General features: G+C 39.4%; 1 protein-coding gene across 3 annotated transcripts in view; it reads left to right on the forward strand.

Moving 5' to 3' along the window:
* Positions 1 to 23,721, forward strand: part of CDKAL1 (CDK5 regulatory subunit associated protein 1 like 1) — a 608,612-nt gene that overhangs the window by 175,652 nt on the left and 409,239 nt on the right. For all 3 annotated transcript variants that reach the window (XM_052648580.1, XM_052648579.1, XM_052648581.1), the window contains one exon: positions 13,098 to 13,146. In XM_052648580.1, the coding sequence (XP_052504540.1) occupies positions 13,098 to 13,146 (49 nt within the window). The remainder of the gene's footprint in view (positions 1 to 13,097; positions 13,147 to 23,721) is intronic.

The raw sequence follows: 23,721 nt of genomic DNA on the forward strand, positions 1-23,721 counted from the left end.
GAGGGCAAAACTTGAGAAATTATTCTTCTATTTTTTTCTACTTCATGTCATTTAATATTTCTTCTTGTCATATTCCCTTTTTTTTAACCTTTAATTATCAAAATGACAGCATTGGCACAGAATGACAGGTAGATGTAAAAGCCCATTCATTTTTGTGCCTTGCTAGATCTATTGTCTTTACTTTTTTGGGGCCTCTATCTATATGTGTACATATTTTTCACCTGAAAGTGAAAGTGAAGTCGCTCAGTCGTGTCCGACTCTTTGTGACCCCGTGGACTGTAACTTATCAGGCTCATCTGTCCATGGGATTTTCCAGGCAATAGTACTGGGGTGGATCACCGTTTCCTTCTCCAGCTGATCTTCCCGACCCAGGGATCGAACCCAGGTCTCCCGCATTGTAGGCAGATGCTTTACCGCCTAAGCCACCAGGGAATTTTCGCCTACTGAAGTATATAAAAGGAGGTCTAGCATACTACGATTCAGGTTCATGTCCCGGCCCACCGCTTGTTAGCTGTGTGACCTTGTTCAAGTTACTCAACCTTTCTGTGCCTCAGTTTCTTCGTCTGTAGTGTGGAGAATAATAATCGAACCTAACTCTGAATTTTGTAAGGGTTAAAGTATTTAATAAATGTAATGTGCTTAGCATGGTCCCTGGCACATCATTAGTGCTCTGTATTAGCTTTTTAAAATCATTTAATTCTCTTACTAGTAGGATTAACACTGAGCACAGCTGTGTGCCTGCAATGAAGCTATCTGCTAGAGATACAGAGCTGAATAAAATTTGTTCCCTAAAGACAGGGAAATCTGAAGAGAGCTGCAAGTAGTCATGATAAATACACCGAAGGATCCAATCTGGTGGGCACACAGAGGTTAAAGTCGTTCTTGACTTGGGTTTCAAAGGTCAAGTAGTGGTTTGATGAATGGAGGAAGGGGAGAGGGCTTCTGAGCAGAAGGCTCATATCTAAGGAAAAGCATGTGTGCTTCAGGGTGCCGTGCAGGTAGAAGGACTATCAAGAAGTGTGTCCTGATTTGAGTATAACTTGGAGGCCCTGGCTTTAAGAGGTGTGGTTTGAAGTATTGCAAACTAGTGATAAATAGAGTGGAAAGGAGGAGTCAGAATCAGCATGACTGGGTTAAAGATGGGGGTAGGAATGAGATAGTATGAACAGGTGTTACAAGCAGTATAACCTGGTGGTTATTTCTATATACCCTTTGTTCATTATTTTAAACTCTTCTTGTATGTTATTGGTACTAACTTTTCTCTTTTAAGTAAGATTGATTGAGATATAATTAACATGTAATGAAATCACCATTGAGTTTTATGTGGAACATTTCCATTGCACTGGAAAGTTCTCTTATATCCGCCACCCTCCACCCTCAACAAATGTAAACAGGGTCCCTGGAAATCAAATTTCTGATTTCTGTTCCTACAGTTTTGCGTTTTTCAGATGTTACATAAATAAAATTACAAGCATACCTCAGAGATAGATAGTGGGTTTGATTCTAGACCACTCCAATAAGGCAAACATCACAAAAAGCAAGTCACATGATTTCTTTTTTGCTTTTCAAATGCATATAAATGTTATGTTTACACCATATTATAGTCCCTTGTGAAGTGAAGGCACTCAGTCGTGTCCGACTCTTTGCGACCCCGTGGACTGTAGCCCACCAGGTTCCTCCATCCATGGGATTCTCCAGGCAAGAATACTGGAGTGGGTTGCCATTTCCCTCTCCAGGGGAATCTTCTGACCCAGGGATTGAACCCAGGTCTCCTGTATTGCAGGCAGATGCTTTAACCTCTGAAGAATCTGCCGGCAATGTAGGAGACCTGGGTTCAATTCCTGGGTTGGGAAGATGCCCTGGAGAGGGAAATGGCAACCCACTCCTGTATTCTTACCTGGAGAATCCCATGGACGGAGGAACCTGGTGGACTCTAGTCCATGGGGTTACAAGAGTCAGACATGACTTAGTGACTAAACCACCACCACCATAGTCTCTTAAGTGTGCAGTAGCACTGTGTCTAAAAAATATATTCATACCTTAATTTTAAATGCTTTATTGCTAAAAATGCTGTGATCTGAGTCTTCAGTGAGTCGTTATCTTTTTGGGAATGGAGGGTCTTAACCTCAGTGTTGATGGCTGCTGACTAATCAGGGTGGTGGTGGCTGAAGGTTGGGGTGGCTGTGGCAATTTCTTAAAATAAGACAGCAGTGAAGTTTGCCTCATCGATTGACTCTCCTTTCCGTGAATGATTTCTCTGTAGCCTGCAATGCTATTTGATAGCATTTTTCCTACAAGAACTCTCAAAATGAGTCAGTTCTCTCAGATCCTGCTGCTTCTTTATCAACTAAGTTTATGTAATATTCTAAAGCCTTTTTTGTCATTTCAGTAGTCAGTTAAGTTTGCTGTCTTATGTGGGCACAGTTCATGGTGCCCAAAAATAAAATTACAGGAGTGACGTTAAAGGTCGCTTATCTCAGATCACCATAACAAATATAATAATGAAAAAGTTGAAAATATGGTGAGGATTACCAAAATGTGACACAGAGATAGGAAGTGAGCAAATGCTGGAAGAAAAATAGTTCCAATAAACTTTTTCAATAGCGTTTCCATAAATCTTCTAAATATATATAAATATATATATATAACCCTCAGTATTTGTAAAGGGGGGTAGTACAAGCTTTGCCTCTGTATATGTTACTTTGGTTTTTCACTTAGCATAATTCATTCAGTGTTCATACATGTTGTGGTTCATAGTTTTTAACTTTTTATTGTATGGAGTCATTTCACTATATGGATGGACCACAGTTTGTCTGTCCATTCAGCTAGTTGATGGAAAAGTTGTGTTGTTTACAGTTTGGGGCTATGAAGAATAAAGGTCCTGTACACATGTGTGCGCAGTCTTTGTGTGTCTGCATTCTCTTGGGTGAATACCTTGGAATGATACTGGTTGGTCCTGTAGTTAGCATTTGCTCAGCCTTTTAAAAACTGCCGAATTGTTTTCCAAAACAGCTGTACTGTTTTGCATTTCTACCAGGAGTTCAGTTGCTTCACCTCTTGACCAGAGCTTGGTCCTGCCAGTTTAATTTTAGCAGTTGTAGTAGTAGATTAGTATTAATAGTATCTCAGTGTGGTTTTAATTTGTTTTTCTCTGTTGGCTAGTGGTGCTGACCGTATTTTTTGTGATTATTTGCTATCCATGTATCTTTAATAGAGCGTTTGAATTTTTTTTTTTATCACCTTCTCCTTTGGTGACCTTGAGTTAGGAAAGTGTTTGTTAGATAGGACACGGGCACACACACACACACAGAGCACTGTTTTTTAGGACAGGAAGGAAAAGAAATGAATAAATCGGAGTTCTCAAAGATACTATTAAGATGAAAAGATAAGCCACGAACTGGAGAAAATATTTCCAAAACATATATCTCCTAAAGGGTTTATATCCAGAATATATGAAGGACTCCTATAACTCAACAGCAGGGAATCAACCTATTTTAACATGGGGGAAAATGTGTGTGTGTCTTTTAATCACTATTTTTTATTGCCTTTTAAAATATTGATATTGTGGAAGCTTGGAATTTGAGGGAAGAAGGGAATGAATGGGTAATATCTCCTGTGGTTTCAAAACTTAAAATTTATGTTTCCAGGATCTAGGAACAGGTCTGATTAAAATATATATATTTTTCTCTTTTAACCTCTCCCCCCACCCCACCCTACTTCTGTTTTTTTTTTGAAGAATGGAAGGAATTTGTTCAACTCTTCAATCTGTTTGCAGTCTATCATGGTGAACACTTACAAGCTCCAGAAAGCCAGCGATTTTTTTTTTTGCTCTTATTTTACAGCTTTACATATTTTACATTATTTTCTGTACTTAGTACAGTGCCTGGCTCAGTAAATATTTGTTGAGTGAATATTTGTTAAATATCAAGTATGCATTTATGTTTTTCTATATTGTTCTCAGTTTTACCAGCAGCATTTAATTTTAAAATGTCTTTTCCTTCTTTGATGCTAGCTCTTTATGTTTGTTTCTTAATGTTTGAGTTTTGTATGTTGCTTAGCAAATTACCATAAACATGGTTGCTTAAAATAACACATTTGTTATCTTATGCTTCTGGAGATGAGTTGGACTTGGGTTTTGCTGGGCTAAAGTCAAGGTGTTGATAGGGTTGCATTCTTTCCTGGAGTCTCGGGGCGGGGGGGATCTTCTTCTTTGGTCTCTCCAACCTTTAGAGGCACCGCATTCCTTGACTTGGGGCTCCTTCTTCCATCATTATGGCCAGCAACGCTGTCTTTTTTCTCTGCACCTTCCTCTGGCATCGCCTCTCATCTCCTGAGATAGGAAAGATTCTTAGCTTTTAAGGACCAACAGGACTAGATTGGGCCCCTTTGCCTAATCCAGGTTAATCTCATCATCTCAAGGTCTTTAATCATGCCTGCCTGCAAAGTCTGTTTGTCTTGGAAGGTAACTTAATCTCCAGTGCTATGGATCATGACTGGAACATGTTTGAGAGGCTATTACTCTGCCCACTACATGCAAATTATTTATTGATGATTTACCTCCCTAATGTATATGTTTGTTTTAATTCTAATAGTACTGTTTTTTTTCAACTTTAGTATTACTTGAAACATAATTTTTTACTTTATAACATGTCCTATTATTTAATATGGCCATAATATTCTAATGTCCCAAGGAATGTTTCCTTATATAATTGAGTTTAGTGTGTTGATTAGCTGCTTAAGGTTTCTCCCTCTCCCCCCGAGAAAGTTTTATAGGTATTTTAATTAGATTTAAGAGGGAAAAGTTCCTGGTACTGATCCCCATTTTGCTGGCATCCATCTAGCCTGGCTTCATCTTTCACTTAGTAATTTTTATCTCTTACTCGGTGTTCATCACTCACTGGTACCATTCAGGTAGAAAGTATGCTTTCAGTAGTGTGTGGAATGTGTTGTCACATAACTTTTGATGAAAGGGCTATTTCTACCACTGGGGAAGAATTTTTCTCAATGAAGAGATGAAAGGGGATCATGTACTGGCAGATGAGAGAGTTGTTGTTTTTTTTGAAAAAGTTAAACCACATGTAGCGTCAAATGCTCTTTTGTGTAATTCATGAGTAAACTTGTTCAGGGGCTTGTGAATTCAAGAAATTTTACTCCAGTAGAGTTAACTAGTGACTTCTCTGGACTTCCCCAAATTTAAGAGATTTGGAAATAGAGTTCTCTTCCAATAGCATTTATAGAGATAGGGACTTTCCTTAACAGCTTAAAGAAAAATTTTTTTAGAGAGAAAAATTTTTAACCGTGAAGTCAGTATTGAATTTTAACCTGTCAAATGCTGATTATTGGATCAAACTCCCGTTATGGTAAGAGTGAAAAATCTGAATATATACTTAATGGAAAAGGCTTTTTTTAGTATAGTTCTTCACAGAAAAAGAAAAGCTTTTTAAAGTTTTGGTCTGATATTGCTTAATTAGAGTGAAATGACAGATTGTCCTAGTTTATGTACAGGAGGGGTTAAGAGTGCTAATGAGAGAGAGCCTCTGTATCTATGTTGATGTGTATCTATAGTGTATAACCTTTGTTACTCCTGAAAGGATCTGAAGTATCTTGGGATAAAATCAAGAGATAGTGAAACCCCAGCCAGATTCATGCAGGTATAAAAAGACTCACATCAAGTAATAGAGGAATATGGATGAAGAGTAGTGTTTGCACATTTTGGATAGTGTTAGCCTGAGCGATGCTGTTGAGATTGTTCTGTTAATCCTTCAGTGACTTCCTTCTGTGGGTAGAATAAAATCTGATCGGCCCAGCATGAGCTGCAGGGTCTTCCATAGGCTCCCTCCTCTGATTATCTCACTTCATTACCTACCACGGTGCCCTTCATTCACCATGGCTTCCGTCTCTCTTCCTCTGTGTGTGATCTTCCCCCTGGAGGTTCACGCTGGTGTTTCTGGCATATGGCTCAGGTCCCCAGCATTGATACTGCCTGTCCAGAGGTTGGCCTGGATCACTGTAAAAAAACTGCCCTCTTCTCCTCCAGTAACTCCCACATTTTGCTTTCTTCATAGCGTCTGTCATGATAGGAAATGAACATGTTCCATTGTTTAGCTGTTTGTCTCCCCCAACCAGAAGCAGGGACTTAGTGTTTTTCGCCATTAGTTCCCGGGTTCCTAGAACAGTCATAGTGCTTGGTTGGTGCTTAATAGATACTTGTCGAGTGATTTGTGGATGAGCATTTGGGGGGATAGTTGTTGCCTGGGTTCACTTGAAAGTCCAAGTTCAGTTGGATAGCATTTTGTGATTATTTAGTAATGACGTCTGCATATAAAGGAAAGGGGAAATTTGAGAAACCTGCCCCCTCAGTGCCGTTTCTAGATAAGATTTATTGAGACTCAGTTCAGTTCAGTCGCTCAGTCGTGTCCGACTCTGCGACCCCATGGACTGTAGCACACCAGGCTTCCCTGTCCATCACCCACTCCCGGAGCTTGCTCAGACTCATGTTCATCGAGTCGGTGATGCCATCCAATCATCTTATCCTCTGTCGTCCCCATCTCCTCCTGCCTTCAGTCTTTCCCAGCATCAGGGTCTTTTCAAGACTACTTGGTTAAGAATTTAGCAGGATACCTTCATTCCTGTGTTCCCTCAGCCTAGGAAATAGCAGTAAGTATCTACTGCCGAGGGATGTTGTGAGGGTTAAAAGTGATGGTGCATGTGGCGTGTTAGTATGGAGCCTGCGGCAAGGTAATTGCTCATTATTACTAGTCATTAACTTATCTAGTTGCTGGTTATTGAGAAAAAAGGATACTTCATGCACATACTAAAGCTGTATCTCTGACTGCAGGACAGTTTCAACCTCTTCCTGGTCTGTGCTTTTATTTTAGCCTGGTGGCAAAATTGTGTTTGAGGTGTGTGTTAGTTTCCTGGGGCTGCCTGTATCAAGGCAAACCGGGTGGCTGTCTTAGCCATACTCCCAGTTGCCAATAACCACAGGTGTGTGTATGAATTAATTAAAGTTAGAATTTAGTTCCTCCGTCACAGTTAGCCATGTTTCAGGCAGGCAGTAACTACATGTGACTAGTGGCTCCATGTTGGACAGCCCCACTTGTAAACGTTTCTCTCGTAGAAAGGTCTGTTGGAGAGCACTGCTCGAAAGAATTAGGAAGCAGACTAGCTCTTTTATTTGCTTTGGGTAACTTTGTATAGGTTTATTTCTTGAATATATGTTGTGTTATAAATTTGGAGTAGTTCATAATAGCTGAAAAAATATTTTTATGGGTTTCTTTTAAAAGTTCTGGAGCAGAATGACTCATGAATGTTATTTATGAATTGTTTATTAACCAACTCTTTTCTTCATTGTCAAGAACATATGGAGTCACTAATAGAACATACTGCATGTCTTTTTTTCCCCTTGTATATTTATAACGAAGTGCCTGAAGGACACAAGATACTGTTTTATTTATTTTATTTGAATTATATGCCTGAGACTAAGCTCTTGTGTATTCGGGGCTACAATTTATAGTATTAATTAAGAACAACTTTCTTTTTCTCCCCAGAATGAATTCAATGTATTCTTCATTATATGTGAATCTTGAGTTTGTTTTCATTCATGATTGTTTTTCCTTCTCTCCCTGCCTCCCACCCTGTGCTTTTTGCCTCCTGACCTTTCCTTCTTCCATTTAATTCCCCCTCCCTTGACTCTTCTCTTTCTTCACTGACTCCTTTCTTTTTTTCTCCCACTGCTTCCTCCAGTAACCTTCTTACTAGAAATGGAAATGACATAATATTCTCTTTAAAGCATTTAATGAACTTCTCCCCTGCTTTTTTGTAACCAAATACTCCCTCCTCCCCCCACCTTTTCCTTAAAGATACATACAACAGTTTTTTAAAGATACAATTCAAACACCATACTACTCTTCCATTTAAAGTGTGTAATTCCGTGGTTTTTAGTATTTTCGCACAGTTATGTGACCATCACCACAATCAGTTTTTAAAATATTTTCATCACTTCAGAAAGAAACACAATACTCCTCAGCAGGGCCTCTCCCGTTTTTTCCCCACCCATCTGTAGGCAATCACGCATCTACTTTGGCTCTCAAGGTTTCCCTGTTATGGTTATTTCGTTTGGATGGAATCAGACAATTTTTTTTTCCCTCTGGCCTCTTTCCTTTAGCATAATGTTTTTAACATTATTAATACTTCATTCCCCTTAATGGTTTAATGATACGTTGTTGTATGCATAATACCAGATTTTGTTTTTATCTGTTCATCAGAAACTGGGAGTTGGGTTGTTTCTACCTTTTGCATATTATGAATAATGCTGTGACTGTGTACAAGTGTTTTATGTGGACATATGTTTTCCTTTCTCTTGGGTATCTGCCTAGAATTGGAATTGGTGGATCATATTCTTTAGTGGTTTGAGGGTCTGCTAGACTGGTTGCCAAAGCAGCAACATGATTTTATTACATTCCCACTAGCAGCATGTGATGAGGGTTCCAATTTCTCCATATCCTTGCCCACACTTGTTACTGTCTGTCTTTTTTATTATAGCCATCCTAATGAGTATGAAATAGTATTTCATTATGATAAAATATATATAACATAAAATTTACTGTCTTAACCAATTTTAAGTGTGTACTAGAGTGGTGTTAAGTGCGTTCACTTTTCTGTGTAACCATCACCACCATCTGTCTCCAGAACATTTTCATCTTTCCAAACTGAAAATCCGTGCACGTTAAACAATAACTTTCTACTTCCTCCATTGTGGTTTTGATTTGCATTCTTTGGTTGGCTAATGATGTTGAACATCTTTTCATGTGCTTATTGGCCATGTGTATATCTTGGAGAAGTGTCTGTTCAGATCTTTTGCCCATTTTTAAATGGCTTATTTATCATTTTACCGTGTTGGAATAGTGCTTTATATAGTCTAGATTCAAGTCTCTTCTCAGGTATATGATTTACAAAAATTTTCTTCCATTTTCTATGTTGTTCTGTTATTTTCTGGGTAGTGTCTTTTGATGCACCAAGAGGTTTTAATTTTCATGTTCAGTGTGCCTTTTTCTTTTCATCAGTGATACTTTTGATGTAATAGTAAGAAACTGTTGTCTTATACACAGTTCATTTAGCTTTATGGCTGTGTTTTCTTCTAAATTTTACAGTTTTAGCTTACCTCCAACTTTTCAGCTGTTCCCTTCCACATGCTATTCTGACTCTTCTCTAGAGATCCTGCTTCTTACTCAGTCCATGAGCTGTGAAATTGGGTGCAGTACCTCGTTTGAACTTCTGTGTCTCCAAGTGCATAAGAAAGCATTTTTGTTTTGGTTTCATCATTGAATTATTTCATATTGTACTTCTTTTATGCTGCCTTCATCCTTAACTGGTGTATCGGTTGTTCACCTACACTGGCTGGGAAATTTGACCAACTCTTCCTTCCTTGTCCTACTGGTGTTGCTAATATTGTGGGCAGTCTGAGTGTCCATATGGAATGTCTTATCAACATTATAACCTTCCTTACTTTTCAGCTCCAGTGGTTATCACTTTTATCCTTTTTTAGCAAATTGTTCTCATGCCAAGATCTTGCCATTCTTCAAAAATGCTAAATGCTTATACCTGTCCTCTATTATCCCTCCTGTTCTCTTTTTCTTCTTTCTCTCTCTCTCTCTCCTCTCTCCCTCTTACCCATCCTCCCCTTCTTTCTTTGCTTTCCCTAATGCCCAGCCACTTTGTTTCTCCTTCCTGGCTCTGGTCTCCAACCTGTACTTGAAGTATCATCTTATCCAACATGCATAGTTAATTTCCTTTTTTCTGTATTCTTCATGTCTGTCCTGTGAATCTCTCCATGCTATTTCCTCAGCCTTTTGAACCTTCCTCACATATGTTGTTCAGTCACTAAGTTGTCTGCAGCCCCATGAACCGCAGCATGCCATGCTTCCCTCTCCTTCACTGAGTTTGCTCAGACTCATTGTTCGTCACATATGTTAGATGTTCAATAAATGATGAGTGAATGAATGAATGATAGAATGAGCAAACCTTGGATCAATTTATTTAACTGTTCAGTTCCAGGGCCCTGAGAAAAATGACACCTATACAAGGAGTCACTGGTAAGAGTTCATGATATCTCAGTACTTCAGCAATATTTATGTATTTCTAGTCTTTACTTCTTTTAAAAGGTACTAAACCTTTTAACACATATTTTGCACATCCACTGTGTTCTTATTTAACAATATTCTTTCTCATAGCAGATGAACTTCTATTTCATGTAGGAAATCGAGGCCAACAGATGGGAATCTTGCTTAGTATTCTCTGGCTTCTACAAGAATAATAGCATCTTGTTTTCATGCTTCCCTCCTAACCCCCTATTTCAGAAGAGGATGACTTGGCCCCTCTCCCACTCTGGGCTTGTGTCTCTACTGGTGTTTTGGATCTTACTCTCTCTAGCTCCTGAAGGACCTAGCTCTATTAATTATTTCTCCTGTCTCCAGTTCTTTTTTCTCTATGGCCCTTCTCTACTTAGCATGTATACTGTAAAAAAGGAAGGAAAGAAGGAAAGAAAGAATTAATACACTAACACATGTATACTCAATTTTTTTTTTTAAGCTACAGGAGTCCTCTTTCTCTTTTTTCCTACTTTGCTTTTAGTAAGCATCATCGAAATTAGCTGTCACCATTTTCTTATGACTCATGATTAGTGAACTGTTTTTCCTGAGTTAATTGACCCCCTTAGTGTTAAATCAGTTTAGTCTTTATGTTACTAGTTATCTCTGAAGCATTTGACACTGTTGGCTACTTCTTCCTTTTTGAACTCTCTGCTATCTTAGCTGTGATCACATTCTATTAATATAAGGAAGCTGTGTGGATTTCTTTTATAACCAAGCTTAATGGTTCCAGGGGTTCTAGGTGGACATATCCATCTCCAGTTAGGTAGGTTTGTTGAGGACTGAAGATCTAACTTTGAGATTTACTTTGCCTTTGACAATTTCTGAGCAATTATTGTTACCACCGCCATCATGCTGGGCTGAGTGATCACAGGTGGAGCTGGATTCAGTGTGTTCTCACACGTCTTCCCTTATTTCCTATAAAGCACTGAGGCCAAAAGAATGTTCCAAAGAGATTTAATAGTGTTTTTAAAAGGTTCTTCTTGTTTCAGTTGAGTTTATTATGATGTTTTTGTATAATAATGAAAGATTAAGAATAACAGAAATGTTCATCAATAGGGGAATGTGTGGATTGTTGCTGTTGTTCAGTTGCTAAACAATGTCTGACTCTTTGCGACCCCATGGATGGCAGCACGCCACACTTCCTTGTCCTTCACTGTCTCCCTGAGTTTGCTCAAGCTCATGTCCATTGAGCCACTGATGCCATCCATTCATCTCATCCTCTGTTGCCCCCTTGTCTTCTTACCCTTTATCTTGCCCAGCATCAAGGTTTTTTCCAATGAGTCGACTTTTCACATTAGGTGGCCAAAGTATTCGGAGCCTCAGCTTCAGCGTCAGTCCTTCCAATGAACATTTTGGGTTGTTTGCCTTTAGGATTCACTGGTTTGATCTCTTTGCTGTCCAAGGGACTCTGAAGAGTCTTCTCCAGCATGACAGTTCGAAAGCATCAGTTCTTCAGCACTGAGCCTTCTTTATCATCCAACTCTCACATCTGTACATGACTACTGCAAAAACCATAGCTTTGACTATTCAGACCTTTGTCAGATGTCTCTGGTTTGTAGTACGCTGTCTAGGTTTGTCATAACTTACCTTCCAAGGAGCAAGCGTCTTTTAATTTCATGGGTACAGTCACTGTCTGCAGTGACTTTGGAGCCCATGGGAATGAAATCTGTTACTGTTTCCACTTTTCCATCATTCTATTGGCTGCAAAGTGATGAGACCAGATGCTATGATCTTCATTTTTTGAATGTTGACTTTTAAGCCAGCTTGTTCACTTTCCTCTTTCACCCTCATCAAGAGGCTCTAGTTCCTCTTCGCTTTCTACATTATGTCACATCCATACATAGCATAATAGGCACTAGTAAAATGAATGAAGTAGATCTAGGTGCATTGATGATGTCTAGAAAAAAAAAATCAAGGAGCAGTTCTGTTACTTTATCTGTCATCTATCTCATAATTTGTAAGGGGGAAGAAACACTGCGGAACAGAACTAGGTCTAAATGTTTAACAGTTGGTATCTACTCATCAAACCATTATGAGTGAGTTCGTCTGAGGACTGGAAATGGAGGGTGTTATGAATTACTTTATTTATCTTTAATATTTCTGTTTTGTAATAGAACAATAATGATTTTGAGAATTTTAAATGTAGAAAAAAATATCAGCTTATGACCTGTTCTTACTTGTCTTGCTCTCCTTCCTCTAGCTTCTTGGGCTACAATCTTTGCATGTTTTCATTTTCCTTCCAAACTCTAGCCACTCTTCTGAATCCCCTTAGTGGGCATCTCCTATCTTAATCCTGTTTATCCCTCAAGAGTCACCTTTGGTTCCCACTAAGCATTGCTGGATTACTCAGACATGTTTTATTATTAATGTTTTCCCTCTGTGTTCCCATGGCACCCTAGGAAATCTTTAGTCACTGGTGTCTGGAGCAGGAGCTGTTATTTGATTTTGTATTCCATGGACCTGAGTGGAGTACTCAGCACATGGTAGAAATTCATTAAAAGGGGTTTCAGTGTTAAAATAATAAAGCATCAAATTTGGAGTAGATCTTCGTAATACCAGCAAGTCCTTTTTTGTAGGTTGTCGTATTATGCTATTTTCCTTGAAGCTCTGGGTGAAGATACATGTTTTAATTAAACTGCAGCTTATATCTCAGGATGTGCTGAGTTTATATTTGATAGGCTATTCTAATTGAACTCCAGGCAGTTTATTTAAATGTAATATGATTTCTTTAATTATAATTGTAGGATGGAGAGTGATAATTTCATACTTCATTGTAACACAAAACAATATGGAGTATTTTTATACTATCTTCAAATGCTTTAATTAAAGAAGACCTGCATTTGGGTGTTTCAAAATGTGTTCTCTTGACCCAAGCAGAAGGATAAACAAAAATTAATGTTTCTTTTGCATATAAACTGCTTGCCTGACAGTTTGTTTTCTTTTTAGGTTCAACAGATAGATCGTGTAGTGGAAGTTGTGGAGGAAACAATTAAAGGTAAGTGTTGAAAGTGAGATAATGTGTATGCTGTTTGAACTGTATCATAGATGAAGTAGATCTAAGGGTATTGATGATGTATAGAAAAAATCAGGGGACAGGTCTGTTACCTTATCTGTCACCTATCTCATAGTCTGTAAGTGGGAACAAACACTACGGAACAACTCTGCATACATATTTAACACTTGGTATCTACTCATCAAACTGTAAAGTGATTTCACCTGAGGAGTGGTATTAGGGGGTGTTAGGAGTGAGATAATGTATATGTTTGAAATATATCATGAAGGTACTATACTTAACATTTGTTAAGCATTTTTATGAAAGTTATTGTTGGACAAAAATCATAAAATTTTGTCCTTGCCTGCTTCGTGCACTGACCAGTCCAATATGGGAGGCATATGTTTGTTCGGCTTTTTATTTTAGTGTAAAATAGACTTCATTTGAATCTGGGATCAGGAAGATAGGATTTAATCTTAAAATAAGGAAATGGCTTTATTGGCTCTTTTTTTTCGGTTTTATTGAGGTACAGTTGACATTTTTTGCTTGCTTTTATATCACATAATTAGTTGTAGTTATTCCTTCTGATAGTACTCAGTTTTGATTTCTCTTCTATATGTAATTTTTGTATTTACACCAGAAAATAGAATTATGCTTTGTTTTATTAGGCAGTGTTCTTTGAAATAGATTCTTATTGAAGCCACTAAGGAATAAACCATTCTTAATTCTGTGAATTGATTTGTAAATATTTATAGTCTACTTCTGTTAGATTAGCATGAATGAAAACTGATAATATGATATTAAAATATTAAGTGAATTGAGGTTCTCGCTTAAAATTTTAACCATTTTTTTTAGTAAATGCAAATTTGTTTTTTTTTTTTTAAAGTCTACTTCCACAAAGTTGATATTTTTAACCGCATACTTTTCCTGCTGGATTGTATTTACTACCTTCTACATGCTGTTATTCATTAATTTTGAATCTTTAATTTACTGTTGTTGTTGAGTTGGTAAGTTGTGTCTGGCTCTTTGCGACCCCATTGATTGCAGCACTCCAGGCTGCTCTGTCCTCTACTATCTCCCAGAGTTTGCTCAAATTCATCTTCATTGAGTCAGTGATGTTATTTAACCATCTCATCCTCTGCTGCCCCCTTCTTTTACCTTCAGTCTTTCTCAGCATCAGGGTCTTTTCCATTGAGTTGCCTGTCTGCATCAGGTGGCAAAGTATTGAAGCTTCAGCTTCAGCAAAAGTCCTTCCAATGAATATTCAGGGTTGTTTGCCTTTAGGATTGACTGGTTTAATCTCCTTGCTATCCAAGGAACTCATAAGAGTCTTCTCCAACACCACAATTAAAAGGCATCAGTTCTTGGGCACCCAGCCTTCTTTATGGTCCAGATTTATTTAATTTATTATATGGTCACAGAATATGAGAATTTTAGACTTACATGTTAGTCTGTGTTGAAATTTTGAGATAAAATGAAATATCAGGATTAAAGCTTTGTAGCACTGGTAAGTTTGAAACTTTTTTTCAAACCATACTTCAGCCCTATCTTATAAGGTCTAGAAGTACTAGCATTTATTGTGCACTTACAGGGTGACAGGCACTATACTAAGCATGGAGTAAGTCATTTCAGTATTTTACAACAGTGCTGTGAAGTGAGTCTGTCTGTTTTCCTCATTTTTCAGAAGAGGAAGTTTGGACACAGGGTTATACAGGTAGTAAATGGTGGAGTTGGAATCTGAATCTAAGCATTATGACTGATGGCCCTGCTCTTAAATTTGCCACTCCATTCACACTCTACTATGTCTGCTCTGCTCTCTCCTGGTTGAGAATCACTACCTTAACAGTTGTTCAGTTGAGCTTCTTAAAGTAGTGTTTCAGGATGCTTGAGGATTCTATTGCTTGTCTTGAGTACCTGGCACATACTGTTGTTGTTGTTAAGTCACTCAGTTGTGTCTGACTCTTTGTGACCCCGTGGACTGTAACCCACCAAGCTCCTCTGTCCATGGGATTTCACAGGGAAGAACACTGGACTGGATTGCCACTTCTTTCTCCAGGGAATATTCAGGAATATTCCCAACCCAGGGCTCAAACCTACTTCTCCTGTGTTGGCAGGCAGGTTCTTTACCACTGAACCATCTCGGAAGCCCACAGGCATATACTAGTCCCTAAATTATATTATAAAAAAACTAAATGACAGTGAAGACAGGAGAAAAATCTAGCAGACTATGGGTGTGGCTATGACTTTTTAGATGATACACCAAAGAGGGACTGTCTGTGAAGGATAATTGATGAGTTGAACCTCAATAAAATTAAAAACTTCTGCTCTGCAAAAGATAGCATCAAGAGAATGGGAAGATGATCTGTAGACTTTTGCAAAAGACATACCGGGTTAACTGTAATCTAAAGTACACAAAATACCTCTTAAAACCCAGCAATTGGAAAATAAACAACCTGATGAAGAAATGGGCCAGTGACTGTATCAGAAACGTCCAAAGATACACAGGTGGAAAATAACCATATGAAAAGATGCTTCACATCATATGTCATCAGGGATGATACCAACCAGCCTCTTTGCTCCAGGAGTTAACTCATTAGTACAGATTCAGATTTGCTTGAAAGGAGCTTATTATGAATAACAAAAGATGCCCCTCCCACTGCTGTCACTCAGGAAATAATAAGAGTTTTAGGAAATCAGTACCAGGAATGAGGGATGGTTATGTATTTCTGTATCACAGTATCACAGAAGGCGTATCACTTCCAGGTTGGTTTAATTAGGGATAGCCTCTCACTGAAGAGCTTTGCTTAAGTAGATTTATTGGAGAGATTGTAGTTGAGTTTTTGATAGTCTACAGCAAGAGTTGAGTTGAAGATGGAGTTGATGTGGGTGTTCACTGGCAGGTTGGTTTGAGATAGGAAGGTTGAGGATTTAAATTTTAGTAATACAAATCGGGAAAGGAGTATGTCAAGGCAGTACATTGTCACCCTGCTTATTTAACTTATATTCAGAGTACATCATGTGAAATGCTGGACTGGATGAAGCACAAGCTGGAATCAAGATTGCTGGGAGAAATATCAATAACCTCAGATATGCAGATGACACCACCCTTGTGGCAGAAAGCAAAGAACTAAAGAGCCTCTTGATGAAAGTGAAAGAGGAGAGTGAAAAAGCTGGCTTAAAACTCAACATTCAGAAAACTAAGATCATGACATCCGGTCCCATCACTTAATGGCAAATAAATGAGGAAACAGTGAAAACAGTGACAGGTGTTAGTTTTGGGGGCTCCAAAATCACTGCAGATGGTGATTGCAGCCATGAAATTAAAAGACACTTGTTCCTTGGAAGAAAAGCTATGACCAACCTAGACAGCTTATTAAAAAACTGAGACATTACTTTGCCAACAAAGGTCCGTCTAGTCAAACTTTGGTTTTTCTAGTAGTCATATATGGATGGGAGAGTTGGACTATAAAGAAAGGTGAGCGCCGAAGAATTGATGCTTTTGAAATGTGGTGTTGGAGAAGACTCTTGAGAGTCCCTTGGACTGCCAACCAGTCCATCCTAAAGGAAATCAGTCCTGAATATTCATTAGAAGGACTGATGCTGAAGCTGAAACTCCAGTACTTTGGCCACCTGATGTGAAGAACTGACTCATTAGGAAAGACCCTGATGCTGGGAAAGATTGAAGGCAGGAGGAGAAGGGGATGAAAGAGGATGAGATGGTTGGATGGCATCACTGACTCAATGGACTTGAGTTTGAGTAAACTCTGGGGCTGGTGATAGACTGGGAGGCCTGGTGTGCTACAGTCCATGGGGTCACAAAGAGTCGGACACGACTGAGTGACTGAATCGAACTGAATACAGGAGAATTTTAGAGACAGAAGAAATAATTTTGATAGATGTCCTTAGCTTGCATATCAGGAAGCTGATCAAGGAAGGAGTTATGTGACTCATCTGAGATCTTCTGGTTAATGGAAATTTGGGACTGATTTTTCCATTCTTTGCTTTCTATTTCTTCTGCCAATCCTTACTTTCATTAAGACAGCACAAGTTAGTGAAATAATGTGGTCCTTGTAACAGTAACTACTTTCTGTCTGTCTTTCAGTAAGTTATTTCTCTGAGGCTCAGTTTAAAATGGAGAGGATTAAATGGGTAAGACTTTTGCAATACCTGGGATATACTAGGGGGAAATTCTTGTGTATTTATTTCTACCTCTTTAATACTTAAGCTGCTGGAATAATCTAACTCACCTTCAATAGCAGAGATGCTCCTTTCAATTGGACTGTGTATACGGCCCTCATGTTCTGGAAATGTTTTCCTCTCCTGCATGTGTACCTTCAATGGTTGCGTTACCTACCAAGTTAACTGATGACTTCTGCCTCATTCCGCCATTTCCACTGTTTCTTCCATCACTTCCATACTAAGCCTTTTGCTCCAGCCAACTGGACTGTTTGATGTGTCTTGTATATTATTTGCAATTTGCTCTACATTTGTCTTAGGAACTTACACATAAGCAGAGAAGTTCTGTTTCCCCGCAAGACCCGTTCCCTGCCCTTCCCCACCTCGACGTGTGTCCATGGAGGCAGACCTGTGTGGACTACGGTAGGATCCTTGTTACCTCGTGTCTAGTTGCATTTCTCCAGTTAGAGGTGTGATTAGAGTATGAAATGGGAAGATTCATTCCCTTCTTTCAGTTCTTTCTTCCCTGCTCATCCTAACCCGAAGGTCGTAACTCCTATCAGGTGGCCCTCTCTAGTCATCTGTTTTTCTCCTGGTTCCTGTAACTCTTCTTTTCCTTTGATTTTTCAGGCCCAAAGCTGGAAACAGCATCCTGTTGTTGCTTGCCTGAGACTCTTGCATTGTCTCTTGTTGGTCTTCCTAACCTTGCCAAACTTCAGTAATTAGTGCCTTTATTAAAATCTCTTCCATTATGCAGTGTGCTGTCTGCTTTGCTGGGACCCTGGTTGATAAATGCTCAGTGGACAAGAAGGCTCTGCTCAGAAGGGCCAGATGGAATACAGGCTGACTAGGGGATTCTGCTGTAACTGTTTTCTTTCTACATTTGATTCCTGTTGGGCTCCTTCATATGTTTTCCTTGATGGGGATTTGGACAGACAGCCTCTACCACAGCCAGTTTGCATTGTTTTTGCATTATATGAAGTCATGTTTTTTTAAAAAACATATTAATAAGAAACATTGGTGACAAAATATTTGCATCTATTGTATTGGATTGGCCAAAATGTTCATGCAGGATTTTCTGTAAGACATTATCGAAAAACCCAAACGAATCTTTTGGCCAACCCAGATACTTATAGTAAAACTGTATAAAGCATATTCCTTTTATGTCTCTCTTGGTTGGAAGAAAATGGAGAATTTAAGTTAACACTTAAAGACTTCTCAATGTTTAACACTGCTGCTGCTAAGTTGCTTCAGTCATGTCTGACTCTGTGCGACCCCATAGACAGAAGCCCACCAGGCTCCCCCGTCACCGGGATTCTCCAGGCAAGAACACTGGAGTGGGTTGCCATTTCCTTCTCCAATGCATGAAAGTGAAAAGTGAAAGTGAAGTCGCTCAGTCGTGTCCGACTCTTAGCGACCCCATGGACTGCAGCCTATCAGGCTCCGCCATCCATGGGATTTTCCAGGCAAGAGTACTGGAGTGGGGTGCCATTGGTGGCCTGAAAATACCATCTGTATATATCATTTGCTTTAAGAGAGACTAAATTATAATGACTTTAGGATTTTCTTCTGTGTCATCTTCACAGTTCAACAAGATATGTAGCTGAAGCTAATGGAAGGAGTAGAGTATGTAAAGGATATCAGTTCAGTTCAGTTCACTCGCTCAGTCAGGTCCGACTCTGCGACCCCATGAATCGCAGCACACCAGGCCTCCCTGTCCATCACCAACTCCCAGAGTTTACTCAAACTCATGTCCATCAAGTCGGTGATGCATCCAGCCATCTCATCCTCTGTCGTCCCCTTCTCCTCATGCCCTCAATCCCTCCCAGCATCAGGGTCTTTTCGAATGAGTCAACTCTTCGCCTGAGGTGGCGAAAGTACTGGAGTTTCAGCTTTAGCATCATTCCTCCCAAAGAACACCCAGGACTGATCTCCTTCAGAATGGACTGCTTGGATCTCCTTGCAGTCCAAGGGACTCACAAGAGTCTTTTCCAAAACCACAGTTCAAAAGCATCAATTCTTCAGTGCTCAGCTTTCTTCACAGTCCAACTCTCACATCCATACATGACCACAGGAAAAACCATAGCCTTGTCTAGACGGACCTTTGTTGGCAAAGTAATGTCTCTGTTTTTGAATATGCTATCTAGGTTGGTGATAACTTTCCTTCCAAGGAGTAAGTGTCTTTTAATTTCATGGCTGCACTCACCATCTGCAGTGATTTTAGAGCCCAGAAAAATAAAGTCTGACACTGTTTCCACGGTTTACCCATCTATTTCCCATGAAGTGATGGGATCAGATGCCATGATCTTCATTTTCTGAATGTTGAGCTTTAAGCCAACTTTTTCACTCTTCTCTTTCACTTTCATCAGGAGGCTTTTTAGTTCCTCTTCACTTTCTGCCATAAGGGTGGTGCCATCTGCATATCTGAGGTTATTGATATTTCTCTGGGCAGTCTTGATTCCAGCTTGTGCTTCTTCTGGCCCAGTGTTTCTCATGATGTACTCTGCATATAAGTTAAATAAGCAGGGTGACAATATACAGCCTTGACGTACTCCTTTTCCTATTTGGAACCAGGCTGTTGTTCCATGTCCAGTTTGAACTGTGGCTTCCTGACCTGCATACAGATTTCTCAAGAGGCAGGTCAGGTAGTCTGGTATTCCCATCTCTTTCAGAATTTTCCACAGTTTATTGTGATCCACACAGTCAAAAGCTTTGGCATAGTCAGTAAAGCAGAAATAGATGTTTTTCTGGAACTCTCTTGCTTTTTCCATGATCCAGCGGATGTTGGAAGTTTGATCTCTGGTTCCTCTGCCTTTTCGAAAACGAGCTTGAACATCTGGAAGTTCATGGTTCACATATTGCTGAAGTCTGGCTTGGAGAATTTTGAGCATTACTTTACTAGCTTGTGAGATGAGTGCAATTGTGCGGTAGTTTGAGCATTCTTTGGCATTGCCTTTCTTTGGAATTGGAATGAAAACTGACCTTTTCCAGTCCCGTGGCCACTGCTGACTTTTCCAGACTTGCTGGCATATTGAGTGCAGCACTTTCACAGCATCATCTTTCAGGATTTGAAACAGCTCAACTGGAATTCCATCACTGCCACTAGCTTTGTTCGTAGTGATGCTTTCTAAGGCCCACTTGACTTCACATTCCAGGATGTCTGGCCCTAGGTGAGTGATCACACCATTGTGATTATCTGGATCGTGAAGATGTTTTTTGTACAGTTCTTCTGTGTATTCTTGCCACCTCCTCTTAATATCTTCAGCTTCTGTTAGGTCCAGACCATTTCTGTCCTTTATCGAGCCCATCTTTGCATGAAATGTTCCCTTGGTATCTCTAATTTTCTTGAAGAGATCTCTAGTCTTTCCCATTCTGTTGTTTTTCTCTATTTCTTTGCACTGATCGCTGAAGAAGGCTTTCTTATCTCTCTTTGCTATTCTTTGGAACTCTGCATTCAGATGCTTATATCTTTCCTCTTCTCCTTTTCTTTTCGCTTCGCTTCTTTTCACACCTATCTGTAAGGCCTCCTCAGACAGCCATTTTGCTTTTTTGCATTTCTTTTCCATGGGGATGGTCTTGATCCCTGTCTCCTGTACAATGTCGCAAACCTCTATCCACAGTTCATCAAGCACTCTGTCTATCAGATCTAGTTCTTTAAATCTATTTCTCACTTCCACTGCATAATCATAAGGGATTTGATTTAGGTCATACCTGAATGGTCTAGTGGTTTTCCTTACTTTCTTCAATTTAAGTCTGAATTTGGTAATAAGGAGTTCATGATCTGAGCCACAGTCAGCTCCTGGTCTTTCTTTTGTTGACTCTATAGAGCTTCTCCCTCTTAGGCTGCAAAGAATATAATCAGTCTGATTTTGGTGTTGACCATCTGGTGATGTCCATGTGTAGAGTCTTCTCTCGTGTTGTTGGAAGAGGGTGTTTGCTATGACCAGTGTGTTCTCTTAGAAAAACTCTATTAGCCTTTGCCCTGCTTCATTCCGCATTCCAAGGCCAAATTTGTCTGTTACTCCAGGTGTTTCTTGACTTCCTACTTTTGCATTCTAATCCCCTATAATGAAAAGATCATCTTTTTTGGGTGTTAGTTCTAGAAAGTCTTGTCGGTCTTCATAGAACCATTCAACTTCAGTTTCTTCAGCATTACTGGTTGGGGCATAGGCTTGAATTACTGTGATATTGAATGGTTTGCCTTGGAAACAAACAGAGATCATTCTGTCGTTTTTGAGATTGCATCCAAGTACTGCATTTCGGACTCTTTTGTTGACCATGATGGCTACTCCATTTCTTCTAAGGGATTCCTGTCCGCAGTCATAGATATAATGGTCATCTGAGTTAAATTTACCCATTCCAGTCCATTTTAGTTTGCTGATTCCTAGAATGTCGACGTTCCCTCTTGCCATCTCCTGTTTGATCACTTCAAATTTACCTTGATTCATGGACCTAGCAGTCCAGGTTCCTATACAATATCGCTCTTTACAGCATAGGACCTTGCTTCTGTCACCAGTCAGATCCACAACTGGGTTTTGTTTTTGTTTTGGCCCCATCCCTCCATTCTTTCTGGAGTTATTTCTCCACTGATCTCTAGTAGCATATTGGCACTTACCGACCTGGGGAGTTCCTCTTTCAGTATCCTATCATTTTGCCTTTTCATACTGTTCATGGGGTTCTCAAGGCAAGAATACTGAAGTGGTTTGCCATTCCCTTTTCCAGTGGACCACATTCTGTCAGACCTCTCCACCATGACCCGCCCGTCTTGGGTGGCCCCACACGGCATGGCTTAGTTTCATTGTGTTGGACAAGGCTGTGGTCCATGCAATCAGACTGGCTAGTTTTCTGTGATTATGGTTTCAGTGTGTCTGCCCTCTGATGCCCTCTCGCAACACCTACCATCTTACTTGGGTTTCTTTTACCTTGGTCGTTGGGTATTTCTTCACGGCTGCTCCAGCAAAGTGCAGCCGCTGCTCCTTACCTTGGATGAGGGGTATCTCCTCTTGGCCGCCCTTCCTGACTTTGAATGTGGAGTAGCTCCTCTAGGCCCTCCTGCGCCTGCAGCCGCTGCTCCTTGCACTTTTGGTTGTAAATTAAAGGATTTACATTTCCTTAAAAAATAATCATGAGTACCTTAGTCATGTTTCATATGATCATTAAAGCCCCCACTCCCTTTTTGGTACAAAAGCTTTGAAGGAAATACAAATCTAAGCATTTTTTTCTGATATATGAAGTCCTCTAAACAAAAGTAATATTTGTAAAATGTTTTAATCTGTGTAAAAGATAGCCTAACCAGGTAACTTAAAATAAGTGTTTGTAAATAAATATTGCATATTGAAAATAGAAAAAATGTTTTTACTGTTATGTCATATTTCTTCCCTCATCAGTCTCTAGTAAAGGAGGCCTTTGTTATTTTATCTGTTTTGTTGGTATTTCATTTAGTCTAATTCCAGATGCCTCCAGTGTTGATAATTCAAAACTTTCCAATATGGTACAATCTGCAAGTTTAATTGATTTTCCATTTCTTCTGACTTCTTGGTAATTGATGTGGTCCTGGATTAGACTGACCTGAATTCCCAGGGTACTTCACCGAACAGTTCTTTCTTATGTAACACATTGCTATTAATCTTTACTCTCTCAGAATTGTATGTTGCATTTGTTACTGTTTTAGAATATAAACTTTTTGTAAATTGAGACTGCAAGGCAGAACTGTCTCAAGCATAGTTTTATCAGTGTTAATGACTGAGGAACCTCCTTGTAAAGTCCAATGAAAATTTCTTGAAGATGTTTCAAACTTAATGAGCAAGTGACCTGAGCTTGGATAAGTAGTCTCGTACACCTGGGATAGTATTGGATCACAGGTAGAATTGGATCACATCTGCTTTTTCAGTATTTGCTTTTCAAAAGCAAGAGAGTTCCAGAAAAACATCTATTTCTGCTTTATTGACTATGCCAAAGCCTTTGACTGTGTGGATCACAATAAAGTGTGGAAAATTCTGAAAGAGATACGAATACCAGACCACTTGACCTGCCACTTGAGTAATCTGTATGCAGGTCAGGAAGCAACAGTTTGAACTGGACATGGAACAACAGCCTGGTTACAAACAGGAAAAGAAGTGCGTCAAGGCTGTATATTGCCACCCTGCTTATTTAACTTATATGTAGAGTACATCATAAGAAATGCTGGACTGGAAGAAGCACAAGCTGGAATCAAGATTGCCGGGAGAAATATCAATAACCTCAGATATGCAGATGACACCACCCTTATGGCAGAAAGTGAAGAGGAAGTAAAAAGCCTCTTGATTAAAGTGAAAGAGGAGAGTGAAAAAGTTGGCTTAAAGCTCAACATTCAGAAAATGAAGATCATGGCATCTGGTCCCGTCACTTCATGGAAAATAGATG

This window comes from Budorcas taxicolor, chromosome 11 (genome assembly GCF_023091745.1).
Source record: "Budorcas taxicolor isolate Tak-1 chromosome 11, Takin1.1, whole genome shotgun sequence".
In the NCBI taxonomy this organism is placed as follows: domain Eukaryota; kingdom Metazoa; phylum Chordata; class Mammalia; order Artiodactyla; family Bovidae; genus Budorcas; species Budorcas taxicolor.